Raw genomic sequence first — 22,145 nt, 5'->3', positions numbered from 1 at the left:
GAGAGCTCTGACAGAAGCTGTCCTTTCAAGGACAACCTCTGCCAGAGCTATGGCTGACCCAAGGCCATGATGGCAGGTGCAAGTGGAGGAGTGAGGAATCAAACCCGGTATGATATGGTGCTACAGTCGTGGTATATGCCTATAAACATAGTTTTCATGGCGATGATACCATGGTTCCACCTTAAAAGGCCAGCTGGAAGAAGATGGTCTTGCAGGCCCGGCGGAACTGATTAAGGCTCCGCAAGGCCCGCACCTCTTCTAGTAGCTGGTTCCACCAGTGGGGTGCTGTAATCGAGAAGGCCCGCTCCCTTGTCGCTTTCGGTTTGGCCTCCTCCGGCCCAGAGATTGTCAGCAGATTTTGTGAGCTAGATCTCAGTACTTTCTGGGGACATAATAATGTCTAGAGCTGGTCTTCAGATACAGCACCCTTCACGCCTGCTCTCTTGACACCTGAGCATTGCGTTTTTCCAGGGGAAGTTCCTACTTCCTGCCCTTTTCACCCAGGCGTCTCTGGCTCAGCTGTGAGTAGCATTGGTGTGTCACCAACTATCACCTCCCCTCTGTTTCTTCTGCTTTTTCTTTCCTCTGGAGGGGATCTCCACAAGGTGGAAGGAAACGGCTTCTTCCGTCACGGTCTCCTTTCCTTGCCGTATTATTACGGTGCTCAACTCTCTTGAGAGCCAGTTTGGTGTAGTGGTGAAGTGTGCGGACTCTTATCTGGGAGAACCAGGTTTGATTCCCCACTCGCACCAGCTGGAATGGCCTTGGGTCAGCCATAGCTCTGGCAGAGGTTGTCCTTGAAAGGGCAGCTGCTGTGAGAGCCCTCTCAGCCCCACCCACCTCACAGGGTGTCTGTTGTGGGGGGAGAAGATATAGGAGATTGTAAGCTGCTCTGAGTCTCTGATTCGGAGAGAAGGACGGGGTATAAATCTGCAATTCTTCTTATTCTATTTCCTTCCTTCTTTTCCTTCCTTCCTTCCTTCCTTCCTTCCTTCCTTCCTTCCTTCCTTCCTTCCTTCCTTCCTTCCTTCCTTCCTTCCTTCCTTCCTTCCTTCCTTCCTTCCTTCTCTCAAACATCTGATGTCTATTCTATGTGGCTCTTACAGCTGCTGGAATGGCCTTGGGTTAGCCGTAGTTCTTGCAGGAGTTGTCCTTGAAAGGGCAGATTCTGTCAGAGCCCTCTCAGTCCCACCCACCTCACAGGGTGTCTGTTGTGGGGGGAGAAGATATAAGATATTGTGAGCCGCTCTGAGTCTCTGATTCAGGGAGAAGGGCGGGGTATAAATCTATAATTCTTCTTCTTCTTCTTCTTCTTCTTCTTCTTCTTCTTCTTCTTCTTCTTCTTCTTCTTCTTCTTCTTCTTCTTCTTCTTCTTATTCCCATGACACTCGCTTCTGGGTTTCTCCAGGAAGCTTTTGAAATAGCTTTGCCTATGCTAATACCAGTTTCATCACATGGGCTGGGGTGTGAAGTTGAACCCTTCAAACTGTTATTGCGGTTTGGAGGAAATAAGAAAAGTTGTTTCGGGATGCAAATGAGACATGCTTCCTTCTCCGACAACCAAATCCTGATGTTGTGGCACTGTGGACACGGAGTGAAAGCTGCAACTCACGGTCTGCGTCTATTTAAAGAGGGGGCGATAGTGCCGTTTAATCAGGCCCCAGCGAGTGGCTTTCTGGAGCTCTTGGCTTCCTCTCTGGGTGCTGATAAATTAGTCAGCCTGCTGACATTTCATAGAATCATAGAAGAGTTGGAAGGGACCTCCAGGGTCATCTAGTCCAACCCCCTGCACAATGCAGGAAACTCACAAATACCTCCCCCTCAATTCACAGGATCTTAGAATCATAGAATCATAGAGCTGGAAGGGACATCCAGGGTCATCTAGTCTAACCCCCTGCGCAATGCAGGAAACTCACAAATACCTCCCCCTGAATTCACAGGCTCTTCATCGCTGTCAGATGCCCATCTAGCCTCTGTTTAAAAACCTCCAAGGAAGGAGAGCCCACCACCTCCCGAGGAAGCCTGTTCCACTGAGGAACCGCTCTTAACAGTCATAGAATCATAGAGTTGAAAGGGACCTTTAGGGTCATCTAGTCCAACCCCCTACTCAAGGCAGGAAACTCACAAACATCTCCCCCTAAATTCACAGGATCTTCATTGCTGTCAGATGGCCATTTAGCCTCTGTTTAAAAACCTCCCAGGGAAGGAGAGCCCACCACCTCCCAAGGAAGAAGCCTGTTCCACTGAGGAATCGCTCTAACGGTCAGGAAGTTCTTCCTAATGTTGAGCCAGAAACTATTTTGATTTAATTTCAACCCACTGGTTGTGGTTCTACCTTCTGGGGCCACAGAAAACAATTCCACATCATCCTTTATATGATAGCCCTTCAAGGACTTGAAGATGGTGATCCTATCACCTCTCAGCCGCCTCCTCTCCAGGCTAAACATCCCCAGCTCCTTCAACCTTTCCTCATAGGACTTGGTCTCCAGACCCCTCACCATCTTCGTCGCCCTCCTCTGGACCCGTTCCAGTTTGTCTATATCCTTCTTAAATTGTGGTGCCCAAAACTGAACACAAGACTCCAGATGAGATCTTACCAGAGCACAGTAAAGCGATACCATCACATCACATGATCTGGACACTAGACTTCTGCTGATACAGCCCAAAATTGCATTTGTCTTTTTAGCCACCGCCTCACACTGTTGACTCATGTTCAGCGTATGATCCACTAAGACCCCTAGATTCTTTTTGCACATACTACTGCTAAGACAAGTCTCCCCCATTTTATAACCATGCATGGGATTTTTCCTGCCTAAATGCAGAACTTTACATTTATCCCTGTTAAAATTCATTTTAACAGGGAGAGCCAGTTTGGTGTAGTGGTTACGTGTGCGGACTCTTATCTGGGAGAACCGGGTTTGATTCCCCACTCCTCCACTTGCACCTGCTGAAATGGCCTTGGGTCAGCCATAGCTCTGGCAGAGGTTGTCCTTGAAAGGGCAGCAGCTGTGAGAGCCCTCTCCAGCCCCACCCACCTCACAGGGTGTCTGTTGTGGGGGAGGAAGATAAAGGAGATTGTGAGCTGCTCTGAGACTCTTCGGAGTGGAGGGCGGGATATAAATCCAATATCTTCATCTACCTCACAGGGTGCCTGTTGTGGGGGAGGAAGGGAAAGGAAATTGTGAGCCGCTCTGAGATTCTTCGGAGTGGAGGGCGGGATATAAATCCAATATCTTCATCTTCCTCACAGGGTGTCTGTTGTGGGGGAGGAAGGGAAAGGAAATTGTGAGCCGCTCTGAGATTCTTCGGAGTGGAGGGTGGGATATAAATCCAATATCTTCATCTACCTCACAGGGTGTCTGTTGTGGGGGAGGAAGATAAAGGAGATTGTGAGCCGCTCTGAGACTCTTCGGAGTGGAGGGCGGGATATAAATCCAATATCTTCTCTTCTTCTCATTTTATTGATTTTAGCCCAGTTTTCCAACCTGTCGAGGTCATCCTGTATCCTGTTTCTGCCTTCTTCTGTGTTTGCAACCCCTCCCAATTTAGTATCATCAGCAAATTTAATAAGCATTCCCTCTATTCCTTCATCCAAATCTTTGATAAAGATGTTGAACAAAAGAGATCCCAGGACAGATCCTTGAGGCACTCCACTTGTCACTCCTCTCCAAGAGCATGAGGAACCATTCACAAGCACTCTTTGGGTGCAAACTGTCAATCAGCTACAGATCCACCTAACGGTAACAGGCTCCAAACCACGTTTTACCAACTTGTCAATAGACAGACACTCCAGGCCCTGTTTGGTGGGGTCCACAGCAGGATTAGTTGTTTGGGGAGGCCGGGGGGCACCTGGTTTGGAGAGCCAGTTTGGTGTAGTGGTTAAGTGTGCGGACTCTTATCTGGGAGAACCGGGTTTGATTCCCCACTCCTCCACTTGCACCTGCTGGAATGGCCTTGGGTTAGCCATAGCTATCGCAAGAGTTGTCCTTGAAAGGGCAGCTGATGTGAGAGCACTCTCAGCCCCATCCACCTCACAGGGTGTCTGTTGTCGGGGGAGAAGACATAGGAGATTGTAAGCCGCTCTGAGTCTCTGATTCAGGGAGAAGGGCAGGGTATAAATCTGCAATTCTTCTTCTTCTTCTATTAGTTGTTTGGGGAGGCCGCGGGGCACCCGGTTTGGCAGCCCAGGGCTCTCGGCACCGTAAGCTGCCTTGAGTTCCACAAACTAACCCCCCTTCATGCCTAGGCAGTCACAGAATCTCTGCTCCCCCCCTTTCTTATGTGCCTCTCTCTCAGAGAGATAGAGACCTCTTTACTCTCCCCACCCCCTTTGCTCTGCAAGATGTGTTAGGGAAGGGGAGAAAAAAAAGCCGAAAAGACCATCAGCAATACTGCTACTTGTTCAGAGTGAGTGGGGGTGAGCAAAGGGGACGGATTGGGGGCAGAGAGGTAGAAAGAGAGCAACTTTAACTTTAAATGCATTCTCCAAAGTCCCTTCTCGGCTAGGAGAAGTGATTTAAAAAGAGCCATGCCTTCTCCAAGCTAGCCAATGGGGCTATCTGCGTGGAATCCGTCGGATTTCCCTCTTAAGCTGAGTTTTTTCGGCTCGCATGTTTTCGTCTTCGCTCAGGACGGATGACTCCAGAGCACACCGATTTATGCAGGAGCTCGCAACTTGAATGCCAGTCGCTCAAGAAGTAGAATTTTTGCTCACGAGACTCCACAGCTTAGAGGGAGTATTGATTGGGGGCCCTGCAGTGGAGGGGCCATGTTGTTGAAAGGGGTGAGGTTTGACATAAAAACAAAAAACAAAGAAAAAAAAAAACCCTTTAGTATAGTCCCCAGTCCGTCGTTATCGTCTTTAAGCTATTGTATCCCACGTTGCTTATTAGTTCTGATTTCCTTTCTTCTACGAGTCCACTACATCAGCTACTTGTGTTGCTCCTTAAAGTGACAGCTCCTAGGTAGCCCCGACCATTGCTGTACCTTCTGAGTTCGTAAGTTCCAAATTTGCCTCTTCTGAGCCACCGTCGTCTCCTCACACCAGCCTCCGCCCTCCGACAACGCCCCAGAGTCCAGAGTCGATCCACCGAGAGACCCGAAAGCCAAATAGCCACCTTTTCACTTCACAAGTAGTCCAACGCCTTTACCAATTTCCCCCACCAGAGACAACGAAGAAGAAATCCTCAACTTATTCGTGGTGTGGTCGCCTTCCCTCCCGTCGCCACCGACCAGCATTGACGTGCCAATCACACGCCTCCTCCCTCTGCTCACTCACTCACAGTCAGCGCAGGGAAGACTCTTTAGCCAACGGGGATGAAATACGCCTTCGCTTAGAATCCTCTAGACCAGCACCGTCCCAGTGCACGAGCAGGAGAAAAATTAGAAATTCGTGTCTCTTGCCCCCGACCTCCACACAGCACCTCCGTGAACCGGTGGCTGGAGCTTGTTCGTCTTCCGACGCCTTCGGTCTTCGGGAAAGTAAGGTAGGGGGATTACCGGAGAGCCAGCCTGGCTCTTCCTCTCCCCTCGCCCCTTCTATCTACTTTCGCCCTCCAACAGGGTAAGTACGGACCTAAGAAAGGCCCCCCTAGAAGACTGATACTCGGCAGGCTTCGGAGCCCGTCCGAAACGCTGCCGCTCCGCTCCGCCGTCAAACCGTATTAAGAGGAAAGACTTTGTCTACTATTTGCCTAGCTTGTGAAGTTTTCTATGTTTAGGTTATACTCTTTCTTGAGTCCCATCTCATAGTGTTTTGACTGCTAGCTATTGAATACATGTATAACATAAGATAACTGAATTAACATTTGAGAACTGATAGGGTACACATTGTTGATGATAATTAGAGTAAGAAAATAGTAAGGTGCAGAGAAACAAACCCTTCAGTAGGTTAAGGTTTGAGTGTGAATATAGGTTGACAAGATGTCTCAACAAGGAAAATTTAAGGCTTCCCCAGGGCAGCCTAAGGCAGTTGGTGCTGCAATTGCACAGGAGTCAATTAAAGAAATACAGCAAAATTTTGCTGAGGCACTTAATCAATTACAGGATTCTCTCTCTAAACAAATAGAAAGACTGGGTGAAAAATTTGATGGGTTAGATAACAAATTTAGTGAAACCAAAAAAGATGTTCTAGAAGTGGTGAAGATAACTAAATCAATAGAATATAAACTGAAACAGACTGAAGGTAAAATGGGAGATCTTGAGCAAAAACAGGTAGAATTAAACAATAAAATAGCCCAGATGGAAATGGGACAAGCTGAGTACGTGCTCAGATTTTTAAACGTACCAGAGGAAAAAAATGAATGTTTATTGAAAATAATGGCAGAAGCACTTACGGAGATTATAGGAGTAGAGAGTGAAGAAGTGGAGAAGGAGATTGATAGCATTTATAGAGTAAACACATTATATGCGAAAAAGAATGATCTCTCAAGGGAAATACATGTGAGGTTTGCTCGAAAGGTGATTAAGGAAAAGATCTGGAAGGAAGTTAAAGATCGGCAGTTGATGATAAAAGGAGTTAAAATTAAAATCATGAAAGAAGTGCCCTGGTCAATACGGAGCAGAAGAAAAGACTATTTAAAGCTAACCGAGCTACTCCAGGGGAAAGGCATAATGTATAGATGGCTAACTCCGGAAGGAGTGTTATTTACCTATGCCAATTCTAGATTCAGAATAGACTCCATTTTCAAGGCAGAGGAATTTATTAATAAATATACGAAAGATTGGCAAAGAAAGGTGTGGCCCCAAAACCCCAAAGAATTGAAGGAGAGATTCACACAGAAAGAATCGGCTCTATATTTAAAGGAACGTGAGGAAGGAGAAGTAGGACAAGAAGAAGAAAGTTCTTATAGAGAAACCAGGTTACAGAAAAAGAAAAAATCTCAGTGGTCAGAGTGAATAGAATACAGAAATAATATATAATAAACAAAATGAAGATTATTTCAGTAAACGTAAACGGTCTTAACTCACCCCAGAAAAGGAAACGTGTCTTTCACCAACTTAAAAAATTTGGGGCAGACATTATTTGCCTACAAGAAACCCATATAAAAAGGAAGGACGAACATTTACTAATCAGTAAAGGGTTGGGGAAAGCTATATGTACCTCGGAGGAGGGGAAAAAAAAAAGAGGATTGGTGACATATATTCAAGGTGATTGCCAAGCGGAACTAATTTTTGAAGGGAAAGATGCTCGTATTCAGGGTATAGAAATTGTTAAACAGCATGAAAAATTTCTGCTAATAAATGTTTACGCACCTAATGACGTACAGGGTACATTTTATAGAGAATTATGTCAGAAGGTGAGAAACTGTGAACATGAAAATATATGTGTAACAGGGGACTTTAATGCAGTAAGTGACCCACAACTGGATAGAAGTTCTGGGAATGACGGCAAAAAGAAAATCAAAAGGAAAGGGAGTAGTATCTTTCCTTATAACTTTGTTAAATTGGTTGAAGATTACGGTCTGGTAGATATCTGGCGCATTTTAAATCCAAGTAGACGGGATTATACCTATTTTTCGAACAGGCATAATTCCTGGTCAAGGATTGACATGATGTGGCTCTCAGTGGGCATGGTCAAAACAGTGCAGGAGGCAGAAATTCTCCCCTCAACGATTGCGGACCACTGTCCGGTAATGTGTGAAATGAAAGTTAAAGAGAGAAAATCGGGATGGAGAATGTATCATAACTTGACCAAAAACAAGAAGTTTGTTGAATTTATACAGAAAGAAATGACCTTTTTTTTTCATATAAACACACAGGAAGAGCTGTCGCACACAACAGTGTGGGAAACAAGCAAGGCCTACTTTAGAGGATTGGTTATAAATTTTTTAGCAAATAAGAGACGAGAAGATGCTAGAGCAAGGATAGAGCTAACTGATCTAATTAAAAATAAAGAAGCTCAATTAAAGATAAACCCCCTACAAAAGGCAATTAAAGAGGAAGTGCGGATTCTAAAACATAAACTTCATTTAGTTATGTTGGAAGAAATGGAAAGGAAAATAGCTTATTCCAAGCAACAATACTTTGACAATGCAAATAAGCCAGGAAAGTGGCTAGCTTATAGAATTAGGAAGGAAAAAGAAAAAAAAATAATTAAAGTATTAAAGGATAAAGAAGGAAAACTTAAATCCCGTCTGGAAGATCTAAAGATAATAGTAAAGGATTTTTATCTAGACTTATATAAAAAGGCCAATATATGTAAAGAAGATCAGGAGGCTTATTTGAATAGAAAATTTTTGATGAAGATACCGGAAGATAAAATAAAAATTCTAAATGAACCAATTGCTATGTATGAAATTGAAGAAGCCTGGTCTAAGTTAAAGAAGAATAAAGCGGCAGGCCCTGATGGCATTCCTGCAGAATACTATATCACTTTTAAAGATTTGTTAATTACGCATTTTAAAAATCTAATTCAGGAGGTTTGGTATTCTGCAAAATTACCGGATTCTTGGAGATATAGTACTGTGACACTTATACCCAAAACGGATGGACAAACGAATGACATCAGATGTTACCGACCAATATCTTTATTGAACGTGGATTATAAAGTCTACTCACTAATCTTGGCAAATAGGTTGAAAAAGATCTTAAATAGTATAATCCACCCAGATCAAACGGGTTTCTTACCATCCAGATTTATGCGAACAAATATTCGTATTTTGGCTAATATCTTGGAGTACTTGGATTTATGCAGGGATAAACAGGCTGCCTTTTTCTTCATTGACGCCGAAAAAGCGTTTGATAATCTTGATTGGAATTTTCTGTTTGAAATTTTTAAGAAATTGGGCTGCGGAGGAGATTTTGTAAAAAATATACAGGCGATTTATGATAAACAGTCAGCTAGGATAGTGGTCAATGGAGACCTTACAGAGGAGATAATACTTGAGAAGGGGACGAGACAGGGTTGCCCGTTATCTCCCCTTTTATTTATATTATCTTTGGAAGTTCTGAATAACTCGATTAGGGCAAACGCTAAAATCAAAGGAGTTAAAGCGAAAGGAGAGGAATATAAAATTTTAACATATGCTGATGATATGGCCTTAATCCTACAAGACCCTCTAGAATCAGCTGAGGAGGCTTTAAAAGAACTAACTGAATATGGTGAGGTAGCAGGATTAAAAGTAAATAAACAGAAATCAAAAATTTTGACGAAAAATATGTCTGATTTAGCATCCCGTGAACTGGAGAACAAGATGGGCTGCAAATTAGAACAAAAAATAAAATACTTAGGTGTAATCTTATCAAATAGATGTAGTAATATTTATGAAAACAACTTCATACCGTTATTAAAAGAGGTGGAAATATTGTTTAAAAATTGGAAGAACTTAGGATTATCCTTTATGGGAAGGGCAGCCCTGATCAAGATGTGTATATTACCCAAGATTTTATTTTTACTACAAATGGTATGTTTTGCCGTTAGAAAACCGTTTTTTGTTAAAATTAACCAACAGCTTAGATCTTTTATATGGCAGGGCAGGAAACCCAGAATTAAGTGGAAAATTTTATTGGATAAGAAGTTAAATGGAGGTTTGGCCCTTCCAGATATAGAAGTGTATCATTTAGCTTGTGTGACATTATGGCTAAAGCAATGGATACATTTAGAGAACAAGCGCATATTAGCGATAGAAGGTTTTGATCTTCAAGCTGGATGGCATGCCAACCTCTGGTATTTAAGGAAGCCTCAGATGTATTTCAAAAACCATTTGATCCGGAAGTCCCTTTTGACAGGTTGGCTCAGCTTGAGGAATAAGATTTACGGGGAAAAGACTCCCAGATGGATCTCACCGGAGGAAGCCTCTGTGCAGCCTCAATTATGGGAGTCTACTAAACCAATTAGATACAGCGATTTACTTGACGAAACGGATAAATTAAAAAACAAGCAGGAGTTAGATATTCAGGGAATAAGGATAGAGTGGTGGACAATGGTGCTGATCCAGGCAAAGTATAACAAAGATAAAATTTCAGGGTTTACAAGGCAGAATTTTGACTTCGATAAGCTAATGCTCTCTGGTCCATATAAATCAATTAAGAGGGTATATAACTATATCTTACAAATGGAGTTAGAAGACGAAGCGGTTAAGGAGACCATGACGTGGTGGGCGAAAAACTTGGAGAAAAATATTATGATAGATCAATGGGAAACCCTATGGAAAAATAACTATAAAACAATCAAACCGGTGAGTTTTAGAGAGAATTATTTCAAAATGTTCCACAGATGGTATCTTACGCCATCACGGTTAAGTAAATTTAACTCTAAGATATCACCGAAGTGTTGGAAATGTGAAGTGAAGACGGGTACATTTTTTCATTGTTGGTGGACATGTGACTTAGCACAAAAATACTGGGTGATGGTTTATAATTTATTGAAGGAAATCTTAAAGGTGAATATACACTTTAAAGCAGAGTTAATGCTTTTATCTTTGGTTAAAGATAATGTACCACGAAAAGATGAATATATCACTGTCTATATTTTAACAGCTGCCAGAATTTTATTTGCAAAGGTTTGGAGACAGAAAGATACACCTCAAAGGGATGACTTAGTACAAAAAATTTTTAACGTCGCAGAAATGGATATTCTGTCCAATATGATAAGAGGTCTAAATAAAGTAGATGCAACCGAAAAATGGAGAAAATTCTATGTTTGGCTTAATAAGTGAGATAACGGAGGGAAGATTTATTAATTTAAGATAATAAAGCTAGTGGAAATAGTAATAATATCAAGATAATTAAATAAGAAATGCTTATGTTTGTATATGCCACAAGCAACCCCAATCTGTATAAGATATTGATGTATGATGCTTTTGTATAAATGAAAATAAAATGGTAAAACTCAAAAAAAAAAAAAAAAAGAAAGGGGTGAGGTTTGAAAGGATGGGCCTGGCCCCTCCCATGCCCCACTGAAGCTACGCGCCTGGTTTGGAGTGATGGGAGCCAAAAATCAGAGAGGAGCTGTGCTTGGGGGAACAGGAGCAGAGATTATGTTGTCGAAAGCTTTCAGAGCCGGAGTCCATTGTTGGTGGTTGTAGATTTTTTGGGGTGCGGGGCTATGGTCTTGGGATTGTGAGACCTAGACCGATTTCTCTCTAGCTTCACGCTGCTCTCACGTTTCTGTTCTCTTGTGTGGCTGTGGTCTTGGCATAGGCTTGCCAATCCCCAGGTCCCAGCGGGGTTTTTTCCGCTTTCCCAGACTCCTTCCTGCCCCCAGTCAGCCGGCCAATGGGGGAAGCCCCGCCCCCAGAGGACCATGTGCCTTTGCACCTCCGGAGGCTTCAGTCTCCGATTGAAAGGCTTCCTCTTGGGATGGGGTGTCTGTGTTACTTTGAAGAAGTTGGCAGCAACTCGTGAGTAGAGAGGCCAATCCCTCGCTTCAGAGTCACCAGAAATGCGGGGGGGGGGGAGGGACACGTCTGCTGAGCACTTTATTATTCCCTATGCGGAGATCGATTCTCATAGGGTATAATGGGGAATTGATCTGGAGGTTTCGGGGGCTCTGGGGGAGCTGTTTTTTGAGGTAGAGGCACCACATTTTCAGTATAGTATCTAGTGCCTCTCCCCAAAGTACCCCCCCCCCAAGTTTCAAAATGATTGGACCAGGGGGTCCAATTTTATGAGCCCCAAAAGAAGGTGCCGCCCTGAGCCACCTTCGTGGGAAGGGCGTAGGGTGGCCAGACCGTCCCGGTCTCCCGGGACTTTCCCGGTTCTGGCCCCCAATTCCCGGCTCCCGGGCTGGGTATACCGGGACCATTAAGAGGTCCCGGTTTAGCCAGCCAGAGAGCCGGGGGCCGCGCGCCCGGGCGGGGAAGGCGGCGAGTGAGGGAGGGAGCGACCCTGCGCGTGCGCAGATCGCCCTGCGCACGCACAGGGACGCTCCCTCCCTCACTCGCCGCCTTCCCCGCCCGCGCACGGGGCCAGGCGGTGGCGGCGGAGGCCCGGGAGGGCGTCGGAAAGGCCCGCGGTGGTCGCTGGAGGCCCTCCAGCGACTCCCGCGGGCCTTTCCGACGCTCCAAACCCCCGCCCCCCGTCCTCCTCCGCCCGGGAGGGCGTCGGAAAGGCCCGCGGGGGTCGCTGGAGGGCCTCCAGCGACCCCCGCGGGCCTTTCCGACGCTCCAAACCCCCACCCCCCGTCCTCCTGCGCCCGGGAGGGCGTCGGAAAGGCCCGCGGGGGTCGCTGGAGGGCCTTTCCGGGACCGCTGGAGGGCCTTTCCGGGACGCTCCAAACCCCCGCCCCCCGTCCTCCTCCGCCCGGGAGGGCGTCGGAAAGGCCCGCGGGGGTCGGGGGTGGGGGTTTGGAGCCCCGGGAAGCGTCGGAAAGGTTCCTGTCCTGCATCTCGACCTGTGTTATTAGTGACAGGCTGCTTCGGCGTGCCGCTGCGCTGGCCCCCTGGGTCCCACAACGATGGGACCGATGCCACAGGGACGGGCTCGAAACACTCTATAACCCCTCAAAAGAACAGCAGTCTAGCTCGCTTCCCCCGAGCCCTGCCGCTATAAGCCTCAAGGGGGCTCATTTTGCGGCATCTCCCAGCGGGAGGGTGGCACCCGCACGGGACACATATCAAATGAAAGAGGGGGCGCAGGGCTATCAGAAACAGTCAGCGGAGGGAGTCGGGAGACCACCCCACTGGGGGATCCACACCCCGAAAGTGATGAAGGTGGCGCAGATAGAGCCAACAGAGCCAACAGGACAAAATAAATAGGCTGCATTATGCAGCACAGTTGAGAAAGTGCCTTATCCCATATACTGATGAAGTATATACAGGATTTGAGAACAAAATTGTTTCCGGCGGTGATATTTGGGGGATTTTTGGGGACGTCACAGCAAGTGCTGTGAAGTCACTTCCTGTTTCCGGCAGTGGCATTTGGGGAAAATGATGTCATTTGGGGGAAATGATGTCACAGGAAGTGATGTCACTTCCCGTTTCCGGCAGGTGACGCGGGGAAAATGATGTCGCAGGAAGTGATGCCACTTCCTGTTTCCGGTGGTGGCATGACGTCACCGGAAGTGACGTCACTTCCTGTTTCCGGCGGCGCGCGCACCCCTGCCTCCCCCCCCCCCCCCCCCCGTTGTCCCTGGCTGGCCTTCAGACATTATGGTCACCCTAGAAGGGCGGGATTTAAATCATAAATAAATAAAAATAAATAAAAAATAAAATTATTTCCTAGGGAAGGAAGACATTTAAAAAGGTGTGCTGTCCCTTTAAATGTGATGGCCAGAACTCCCTTGGAGTTCAATTATGCTTGTCACACCCTTGTTCCTGGCTCCACCCCCAATGTCTCCTGGCTCCACCCCCAAAATCTCCTGGCTCCACCCCCAAAGCCCCCAGATATTTCTTAAATTGGGCTTGGCAACCCTATCTTGGCATCGTGAGACGGCGCGCGCGCACCCCTGCCTTCCGGCGGCGCGCGCACCCCTGCCTCCCCCCCCCCCCCCCCGTTGTCCCTGGCTGGCCTTCAGACATTATGGTCACCCTAGAAGGGCGGGATTTAAATCATAAATAAATAAAAATAAATAAAAAATAAAATTATTTCCTAGGGAAGGAAGACATTTAAAAAGGTGTGCTGTCCCTTTAAATGTGATGGCCAGAACTCCCTTGGAGTTCAATTATGCTTGTCACACCCTTGTTCCTGGCTCCACCCCCAATGTCTCCTGGCTCCACCCCCAAAATCTCCTGGCTCCACCCCCAAAGCCCCCAGATATTTCTTAAATTGGGCTTGGCAACCCTATCTTGGCATCGTGAGACACGACGTTTCACCTGCAACTGTGACCGGCATCCTCAGAGGTGAAACCCAGAAAACTGGAGTTCCCTCTGGATCAAATTAGGACCAATTTCCCGCTAGCCTTACGCCGCTCTCACGTTCCTCTCCTCTGCGGGGCTTCCGTCGGATTTCTGTCCTGGAGCTGCAACTAGCCGCCTTTTTCGCACGTGGTTTTTAGAGGTTTCCGTTTGCCGCGCGAAAAAGGCAAAGCTGGTTGCAGCCCCGGGGCAGATAGTGTGAAATCCGACGGAAGCCCCGCAGAGGAGAGGAACGTGAGAGCGGCGTAAGGCTAGCGGGAAATTGGTCCTAATTTGACCCAGATTTGACTCCAGTGTTCTGGGTTTCACCTCTGAGGATGCCGGTCACAGTTGCAGGCGAAACGGCGGGTCTCACGATGCCAAGACCACAGCCACACAAGCCCAGAAAAATCTACAACAACCAAAGGGGTAGAGATTCTTGAGAAGGGGGAACAGACAGCTGGTGATGGGTGGGATGGACATAGCCAAGAATATGAGTAAATATAGGAAGATGCCTCTTTCTGAATCGGATTATGAATCGGATTATCCTCACAAAGATACTTTCCAGGGACTAAGCCGGAGTCAGGGGTGGTCTCATTGCAGCTCGAGAGCCACATGTGGCTCTTTCACACATATTGAGTGGCTCACGAAGGCCCCACCAACCCATCACTTGGCTTGGAAAAGGCATTTCTCCCTTTAAATCACTTCTCCTAGCCAAGTCAGCCAGTGGCTTGGAGAATGCATGTAAAGTTAGTTGCTTTCTTTCTACCTCTCTCTCCCCTCACCCATTAATTTTCCTTCCTTCCTTCCTTCCTTCCTTCCTTCCTTCCTTCCTTCCTTCCTTCCTTCCTTCCTTCCTTCCTTCCTTCCTTCCTTCCTTCCTTCCTTCCTTCCTTCCTTCCTTCCTTCCTCGAGAGCCAGTTTGGTGTAGCGGTTAAGTGTGCGGACTCTTATCTTAGGGGAGGGACAGTGGCTCAGTGGAAGAGCATCTGCTTGGTAAGCAGAAGGTCCCAGGTTCAATCCCCGGCATCTCCAACTCAAAAGAGTCCAGGCAAATAGGTGTGAAAAAACTGAGCTTGAGACCCTGGAGAGCTGCTGCCAGTCTGAGAAGGCAAGACTGACTTTGATGGACTGAAGGTCTGATTCAGTGTAAAGCAGCTTCATATGTCTGGGAGAACGGGGTTTGATTCCCCACTCCTCCACTTGCACCTGCTGGAATGGCCTTGAGTTCAGCCATAGCTCTGGCAGAGGTTGTCCTTGAAAGGGCAGCTGCTATAAGAGTCCTCTCAGCCCCACCCACTTCACAGGATGTCTGTTGTGGGGGAAGAAGATAAAGGAGATTGTGAGTCGCTCTGAGACTCTGTCCTTGAAAGGGCAGCTGCTGTGAGAGACCTCTCAGCCCCACCCACCTCCCAGGATGTCTGTTGTGGGGGAAGAAGATAAAGGAGATTGTGAGCCGCTCTGAGACTCTGTCCTTGAAAGGGCAGCTGCTGTGAGAGACCTCTCAGCCCCACCCACCTCACAGAATGTTTGTTGTGGGGGAGGAAGATAAAGGAGATTGTGAGCCGCTCTGAGCCTCTGTCCTTGAAAGGGCAGCTGCTGTGAGTGACCTCTCAGCCCCACCCACCTCACAGAATGTTTGTTGTGGGGGAGGAAGATAAAGGAGATTGTGAGCCGCTCTGAGCCTCTGTCCTTGAAAGGGCAGCTGCTGTGAGCGACCTCTCAGCCCCACCCACCTCACAGGATGTCTGTTGTGGGGGAGGAAGATAAAAGAGATTGTGAGCGACTCTGAGATTCGGAGTGGAGGTTAGGATATAAATCCAATGTCGTCTTCTCCTTCCTTCCTTCCTTCCTTCCTTCCTTCCTTCCTTCCTTCCTTCCTTCCTTCCTTCCTGGCTCTCAAACATCTGATGTTCATGTCTTGCAACTCTCAAACATCGGACATTTATTCTCTGTGGCTCTTACATCCCTGGCCTAGATGGTAGCTAAAAAGCCCTCAAAATTACTACTGGCTCCCTGGAGAAAATGGATGCTTTTTTCGGAAGATGGACTCTGCCATTATACCCTGCTGAAAACTCTCCCCCCACAAAAGCCCACCTTCTGCTGGTTCCCCCCTCCCCAATTTTTTTGGAATTTCCCAGCCCAGAAATGGCAACACCACGCCTCAGACATTTACTCTACAGTTTCTTATAAAGTAGCACTTTTTCCTTTGGCTGCTAGTAAAATCAGGGCAAAGGCAGTATCCAGTAAAATGATGCTGTTAACTGGACTCTTACAGCCTGATTATGGAGTCATGGGGCTGCTGTACATCACTAAGATTTTGAATAATCTAATATGTTAATCTGAGAGTCCATGACTGCTCCTAACTTGTAAGCTGCTGTAATCACAATGGCCAAAGGTATTGTTTTATCGTTCGCTGTGAGCCGCCCTGAGCCATTTTATGGGAAGGGCGGGATATAAGTCATAGAATAAATAAATAAACGTGGGACCTTCTGCTTACCAAGCAGGTGCTCTACCACTGAGCCACCCTCCCTCCCCTGCTCTCCAGGGACTCCAGCTGAGGTTTTTCACGCCTCCTTGCCTGGACCCTTTTGAGTTGGAGATGCCAGGGATTGAACCTGGGACCTTCTGCTTACCAAGCAGATGCTCTACCACTGAGCCACTGTCCCTCCCTTTTGCAAATGGTTGCTGAAGTGGATTGAAACTTCTCTTCCCTTCTAGGATGGGCTGTGTGAAATCCAAGGAATTCAGCTTGCCTGGCAAGGTCTGGAGGGCCAACTCCGGCACCAGCCTCCAGCACCCTTATGTGAAAGATCCCACCACGATTTTGAACCGCGTAAGTAATGAACTCCATACGCTGAACATGAGCCAACAGTGTGATGCGGCGGCTAAAAAGGCAAATGCAGTTTTGGGCTGTATCAACAGAAGTCTAGTGTCCAGATCACATGAAGTGATGGCATCACTTTACTCTGCTGTGGTAAGACCTCCTCTGGAGTATTGTGTTCAGTTTTGGGCACCACATTTTAAGAAGGATGTAGACAAGCTGGAACGGGTCCAGAGGAGGGCGACGAAGATGGTGAGGGGTCTGGAGACCGAGTCCTATGAGGAAAGGTTGAAGGAGCTGGGAATGTTTAGCCTGGAGAGGAGGCAGCTGAGAGGTGATAGGATCACCATCTTCAAGTCCTTGAAGGGCTGTCATATAGAGGAGGGTGTGGAATTGTTTTCTGTGGCCCCAGAAGGTAGGACTAGAACCAACGGGTTGAAATTAAATCAAAAGAGTTTCCGGCTCAACATTAGGAAGAACTTCCTGACGGTTAGAGTGGTTCCTCAGTGGAACAGGCTTCCTCCTTGGGAGGTGGTGGGCTCTCCTTCCTTGGAGGTTTTTCAACAGAGGCTAGATGGCCATCTGACAGCAATGAAGATCCTGTGAATTTAGGGGGAGGCGTTTGTGAGTTTCCTGCATTGTGCAGGGGGTTGGACTAGATGATCCTAGAGGTCCCTTCCAACTCTATGATTCTAAGAACTTCCTGAGCGTTAGAGCGGTTCCTCAGTGGAACAGGCTTCCTCCTCGTGAGGTGGTGGACTCTCCTTCCTTGCAGAGCTGGGAAAAGTCCAGGGGAAGGCAGCCAAGATGATGATGGGATCGTCACCCCTTCCCTAGGAGGAAAGGCTGAAGAGTCTCTGGGACTTCTCAGTCGAGAAAAGGGACGATTAAGGGGGAGGGGACGTGATAGAGGTTTCTAAAATTATGCAAGGGGTGGAGAGAGTTGACCAAGAGAACTTTTCCTGTCTCTCCCCAAATACTAGAACTCAAGGGCATCCTTTGAAACTGAAGGGCAGTGGGTTCAGGACAGACAAAGAGAAATACTACTTGCTGTCCTGCTGTCCAGGGAGATGACCACCGTCCAAAGTCATGAGAGTCAGCTTGGTGTAGTGGTTAAGTGTGCGGACTCTTATCTGGGAGAACCGGGTTTGATTCCCCACTCCTCCACTTGCAGCTGCTGGAATGGCCTTGGGTCAGCCACAGCTCTGGCAGAGGTTGTCCTTGAAAGGGCAGCTGCTGTGAGAGTCCTCTCAGCCCCACCCACCTCACAGGGTGTCTGTTGTGGGGGAGGAAGGTAAAGGAGATTGTGAGCCGCTCTGAGACTCTTCGGAGTGGAGGGAGGGATATAAATCCAATATCTTCATCTACCTCACAAGGTGTCTGTTGTGGGGGAGGAAGGGAAAGGAAATTGTAGGCTGCTCTGAGACTCTGTCCTTGAAAGGGCAGCTGCTGTAAGAGCTCTCTCAGCCCCCACCCACCTCCCAGGGTGTCTGTTGTGGGGGAGGAAGGGAAAGGAGATTGTAGGCCGCTCTGAGACTCTTTGGAGTGCAGGGCGGGATATAAATCCAATATCTTCATCTACCTCACAGGGTGTCTGTTGTGGGGGAGGAAGGGAAAGGAGATTGTGAGCCGCTCTGAGACTCTTAGGAGTGGAGGGCGGGATATAAATCCAATATCTTCATCTACCTCACAGGGTGTCTGTTGTGGGGGAGGAAGGGAAAGGAGATTGTGAGCCGCTCTGAGACTCTTCGGAGTGGAGGGAGGGATATAAATCCAATATCTTCATCTACCTCACAAGGTGTCTGTTGTGGGGGAGGAAGGGAAAGGAAATTGTAGGCTGCTCTGAGACTCTGTCCTTGAAAGGGCAGCTGCTGTAAGAGCTCTCTCAGCCCCCAGCCACCTCCCAGGGTGTCTGTTGTGGGGGAGGAAGGGAAAGGAGATTGTAGGCCGCTCTGAGACTCTTCGGAGTGGAGGGCGGGATATAAATCCAATATCTTCTTCTTCGTCAAAGTGTCTCTCTAGTCCAGGCCTTTCTCCCTTAGGAGAGTCAGCTTCTGTGCCAATTGCTGCTCCTTGGCTTATTGGACCCTGATAGTGGTGACGTAGAGAGAGCTCATGCAAGAGGCCGGAGCGGTTAGTGTTAGGGCAAGGGACACCAAGACTGAAGCCGTATGCAAATGAAAATGCTAAGCCTGTGATCAATTGGTCATACTGAATGGGCACTTTCTTTCTGTCGCATCCTAGGACAACAAGCCACCCAGCATGCCGCAGCCCCTGGAAACTGATGGTATGTATGTGTTGGATTGAGTGACTCAGCATGCCTGGGCATTATGGGACGTGAGATCCCTCTAAGCCGGTTTGGTGCAGTGGTTAAGTGCGTGAACTCTTATCTGGGAGAGCCGGGTTTGATTCCCCCACTCCTCCACTTGCAGCTGCTGCAATGGCCTTGGGTCGGCCGTAGCTCTCGTAGGAGTTGTCCTTGAAAGGGCGGCTTCTGTCAGAGCTCTCTCAGCCCCACCTACCTCACAGGGTGTCTGTTGTGGGTGGGGGAGATAGAGGAGATTGTAAGTCGCTCTGAGTCTCTGATTCAGGGAGAAGGGCGGGGTATAAATCTACAGTCTCCTTCTTCTTCTGTGAGTGCTCTCTCAGCCCCACCCACCTCACAGGGTGTCTGTTGTGGATGAGGAAGGTAAAGGAGATTGTGAGCCGCTCTGAGATTCAGAGTGAAGGGCAGGGTATAAATCCAATATCATCTTCTTGAAAGCCAGTTTGGTGTAGTGGTTAAGTGTGCGGACTTTTATCTGGAAGAACCGGGTTTGATCCCCCACTCCTCCACCTGCAGCTGCTGGAATGGCCTTGGGTCAGCCATAGCTCTGGCAGGAGATGTCCTTGAAAGGTCACCTCGAGGTTGGACTACTGTAATGCCCTCTACATGGGGCTACCCTTGTGCCGGACCCGGAAACTGCAGTTAGTGCAGAACGCCGCTGCCCGGCTGCTACTAGGGCTCCCAAGATGGGAGCACATACGGTCGGGGCTCCGGGACCTGCACTGGCTGCCAGTAATATTCCGAGTCCAGTACAAGGTGTTGGTCATTACCTTTAAAGCCCTATATGGCCTAGGACTTGCCTACCTTAGGGACCGTCTCTCCCACATGTTCCCCAGAGAGTACTACGATCGGGTTCACAAAACCTGCTGGTAATCCCCGGGCCAAAGGAGGCCCGTCTAAAGGCCACCAGGGACCGGGCCTTCTCAATAACGGCACCTTCCTGGTGGAACCAGCTGCCGGAGGAGGTGCGGGCCCTGCGGGACCTAGGGCAGTTCCGCAGGGCCTGTAAGACAGCGCTCTTCCGGCAGGCCTATAACATCTAACTGACAATGAGAACATCTTCTGGATGGAACAAAAATGCATCTACAGACCGCTGGTTTTATTCCTATTTTGTTTTATCAATTATGGTTTTAACTTATTTGTAAATGTTTTTAAACCAAATCTATGTAAATTATAATGTTGTAAGCCGCCCTGAGACACTTCGGTGAGAAGGGCGGGATATAAGTCCAAATATAAATAAATAAATGAATATAAAGGGCAGCTTCTGTCAGAGGTCCCTCAGCCCTACTCACTTCACAGGATGTCTGTTGTGGGGGAGGAAGGTAAAGGAGATTGTGAGCCTCTCTGAGACTCTTCGGAGTGGAGGGCGGGATATAAATCCAATATCTTCATCTACCTCACAGGGTGTCTGTTGTGGGGGAGGAAGGGAAAGGAGATTGTGAGCCCCTCTGAGACTCTTCGGAGTGGAGGGCGGGATATAAATCCAACACCTTCATCTACCTCACAGGGTGTCTGTTGTGGGGGAGGAAGGGAAAGGAGATTGTGAGCCGCTCTGAGACTCTTCGGAGTGGAGGGCGGGATATAAATCCAAAGTCTTCATCTACCTCACAGGGTGTCTGTTGTGGGGGAGGAAGGGAAAGGAGATTGTGAGCCGCTCTGAGACTCTTCGGAGTGGAGGGCGGGATATAAATCCAATATCTTCATCTACCTCACAGTGTGTCTGTTGTGGGGGAGGAAGGGAAAGGAGATTGTGAGCCCCTCTGAGACTCTTCGAAGTGGAGGGCGGGATATAAATCCAACACCTTCATCTACCTCACAGGGTGTCTGTTGTGGGGGAGGAAGGGAAAGGAGATTGTGAGCCGCTCTGAGACTCTTTGGAGTGGAGGGCGGGATATAAATCCAAAGTCTTCATCTACCTCACAGGGTGTCTGTTGTGGGGGAGGAAGGGAAAGGAGATTGTGAGCCGCTCTGAGACTCTTCGGAGTGGAGGGCGGGATATAAATCCAATATCTTCATCTACCTCACAGGGTGTCTGTTGTGGGGGAGGAAGATAAAGGAGATTGTGAGCCGCTCTGAGACTCTTCGGAGTAGAGGGTGGGATATAAATCCAATATCTTCATTTACCTCACAGGGTGTCTGTTGTGGGGGAGGAAGGGAAAGGAGATTTTGAGCCGCTCTGAGACTCTTCAGAGTGGAGGGCGGGATATAAATCCAATATCTTCATCTACCTCACAGGGTGTCCGTTGTGGGGGAGGAAGGGAAAGGAGATTGTGAGCTGCTCTGAGACTCTTCGGAGTGGAGGGCGGGATTTAAATCCAATATCTTCAACTACCTCACAGGGTGTCTGTTGTGGAGGGAGGAAGGGAAAGGAGATTGTGAACCGCTCTGAGCTACAGTGTATGTGTGTATATAAAATTTTTTGCCACTGTGTGACACAGAGTGTTGGACTTGATGGGCCGTTGGCCTGATCCAACATGGCTTCTCTTATGTTCTTATGTTCTCTTCGGAGTGGAGGGCGGGATATAAATCCAATATCTTCATCTACCTCACAGGGTGTCTGTTGTGGGGGAGGAAGGGAAAGGAGATTGTGAGCTGCTCTGAGACTCTGATTCGGAGTGGAGGGCGGGATATAAATCCAACACCTTCATCTACCTCACAGGGTGTCTGTTGTGGGGGAGGAAGGGAAAGGAGATTGTGAGCCGCTCTGAGACTCTTCGGAGTGGAGGGCGGGATATAAATCCAAAGTCTTCATCTACCTCACAGGGTGTCTGTTGTGGGGGAGGAAGGGAAAGGAGATTGTGAGCCGCTCTGAGACTCTTCGGAGTGGAGGGCGGGATATAAATCCAATATCTTCATCTACCTCACAGTGTGTCTGTTGTGGGGGAGGAAGGGAAAGGAGATTGTGAGCCCCTCTGAGACTCTTCGAAGTGGAGGGCGGGATATAAATCCAACACCTTCATCTACCTCACAGGGTGTCTGTTGTGGGGGAGGAAGGGAAAGGAGATTGTGAGCCGCTCTGAGACTCTTTGGAGTGGAGGGCGGGATATAAATCCAAAGTCTTCATCTACCTCACAGGGTGTCTGTTGCAGGTTCAGGAGCTGCGCTCCTGGGAGCTCCTGCTGAATTCAAGGCCTGGCAATGGGTGAAAGGACCTCACTCTTCAAGCTGAGTTTTGCATATTGAAATGAGGATCCCTCTGTGGTTTTAAAGGGGGGGAAAG

At 47.9% G+C, this 22,145-nt stretch overlaps 1 protein-coding gene across 1 annotated transcript in view; it reads left to right on the top strand.

The window, feature by feature from the left end:
* The window catches only part of HCK (HCK proto-oncogene, Src family tyrosine kinase), a 62,593-nt gene that overhangs the window by 13,665 nt on the left and 26,783 nt on the right, over positions 1-22,145 (top strand). Inside the window, exons 2-4 of the mRNA XM_060230539.1 lie at positions 16,497-16,615; positions 17,583-17,593; positions 18,847-18,886. Of these exons, the coding sequence (XP_060086522.1) occupies positions 16,498-16,615; positions 17,583-17,593; positions 18,847-18,886 (169 nt within the window). The 5' untranslated portion in view covers position 16,497. The remainder of the gene's footprint in view (positions 1-16,496; positions 16,616-17,582; positions 17,594-18,846; positions 18,887-22,145) is intronic.

Source organism: Heteronotia binoei, chromosome 2 (assembly GCF_032191835.1).
Source record: "Heteronotia binoei isolate CCM8104 ecotype False Entrance Well chromosome 2, APGP_CSIRO_Hbin_v1, whole genome shotgun sequence".
Taxonomy (NCBI): domain Eukaryota; kingdom Metazoa; phylum Chordata; class Lepidosauria; order Squamata; family Gekkonidae; genus Heteronotia; species Heteronotia binoei.
Note: the sequence above shows the minus strand (reverse complement) of the source record. Positions and strands in the feature narration are given on the sequence as shown.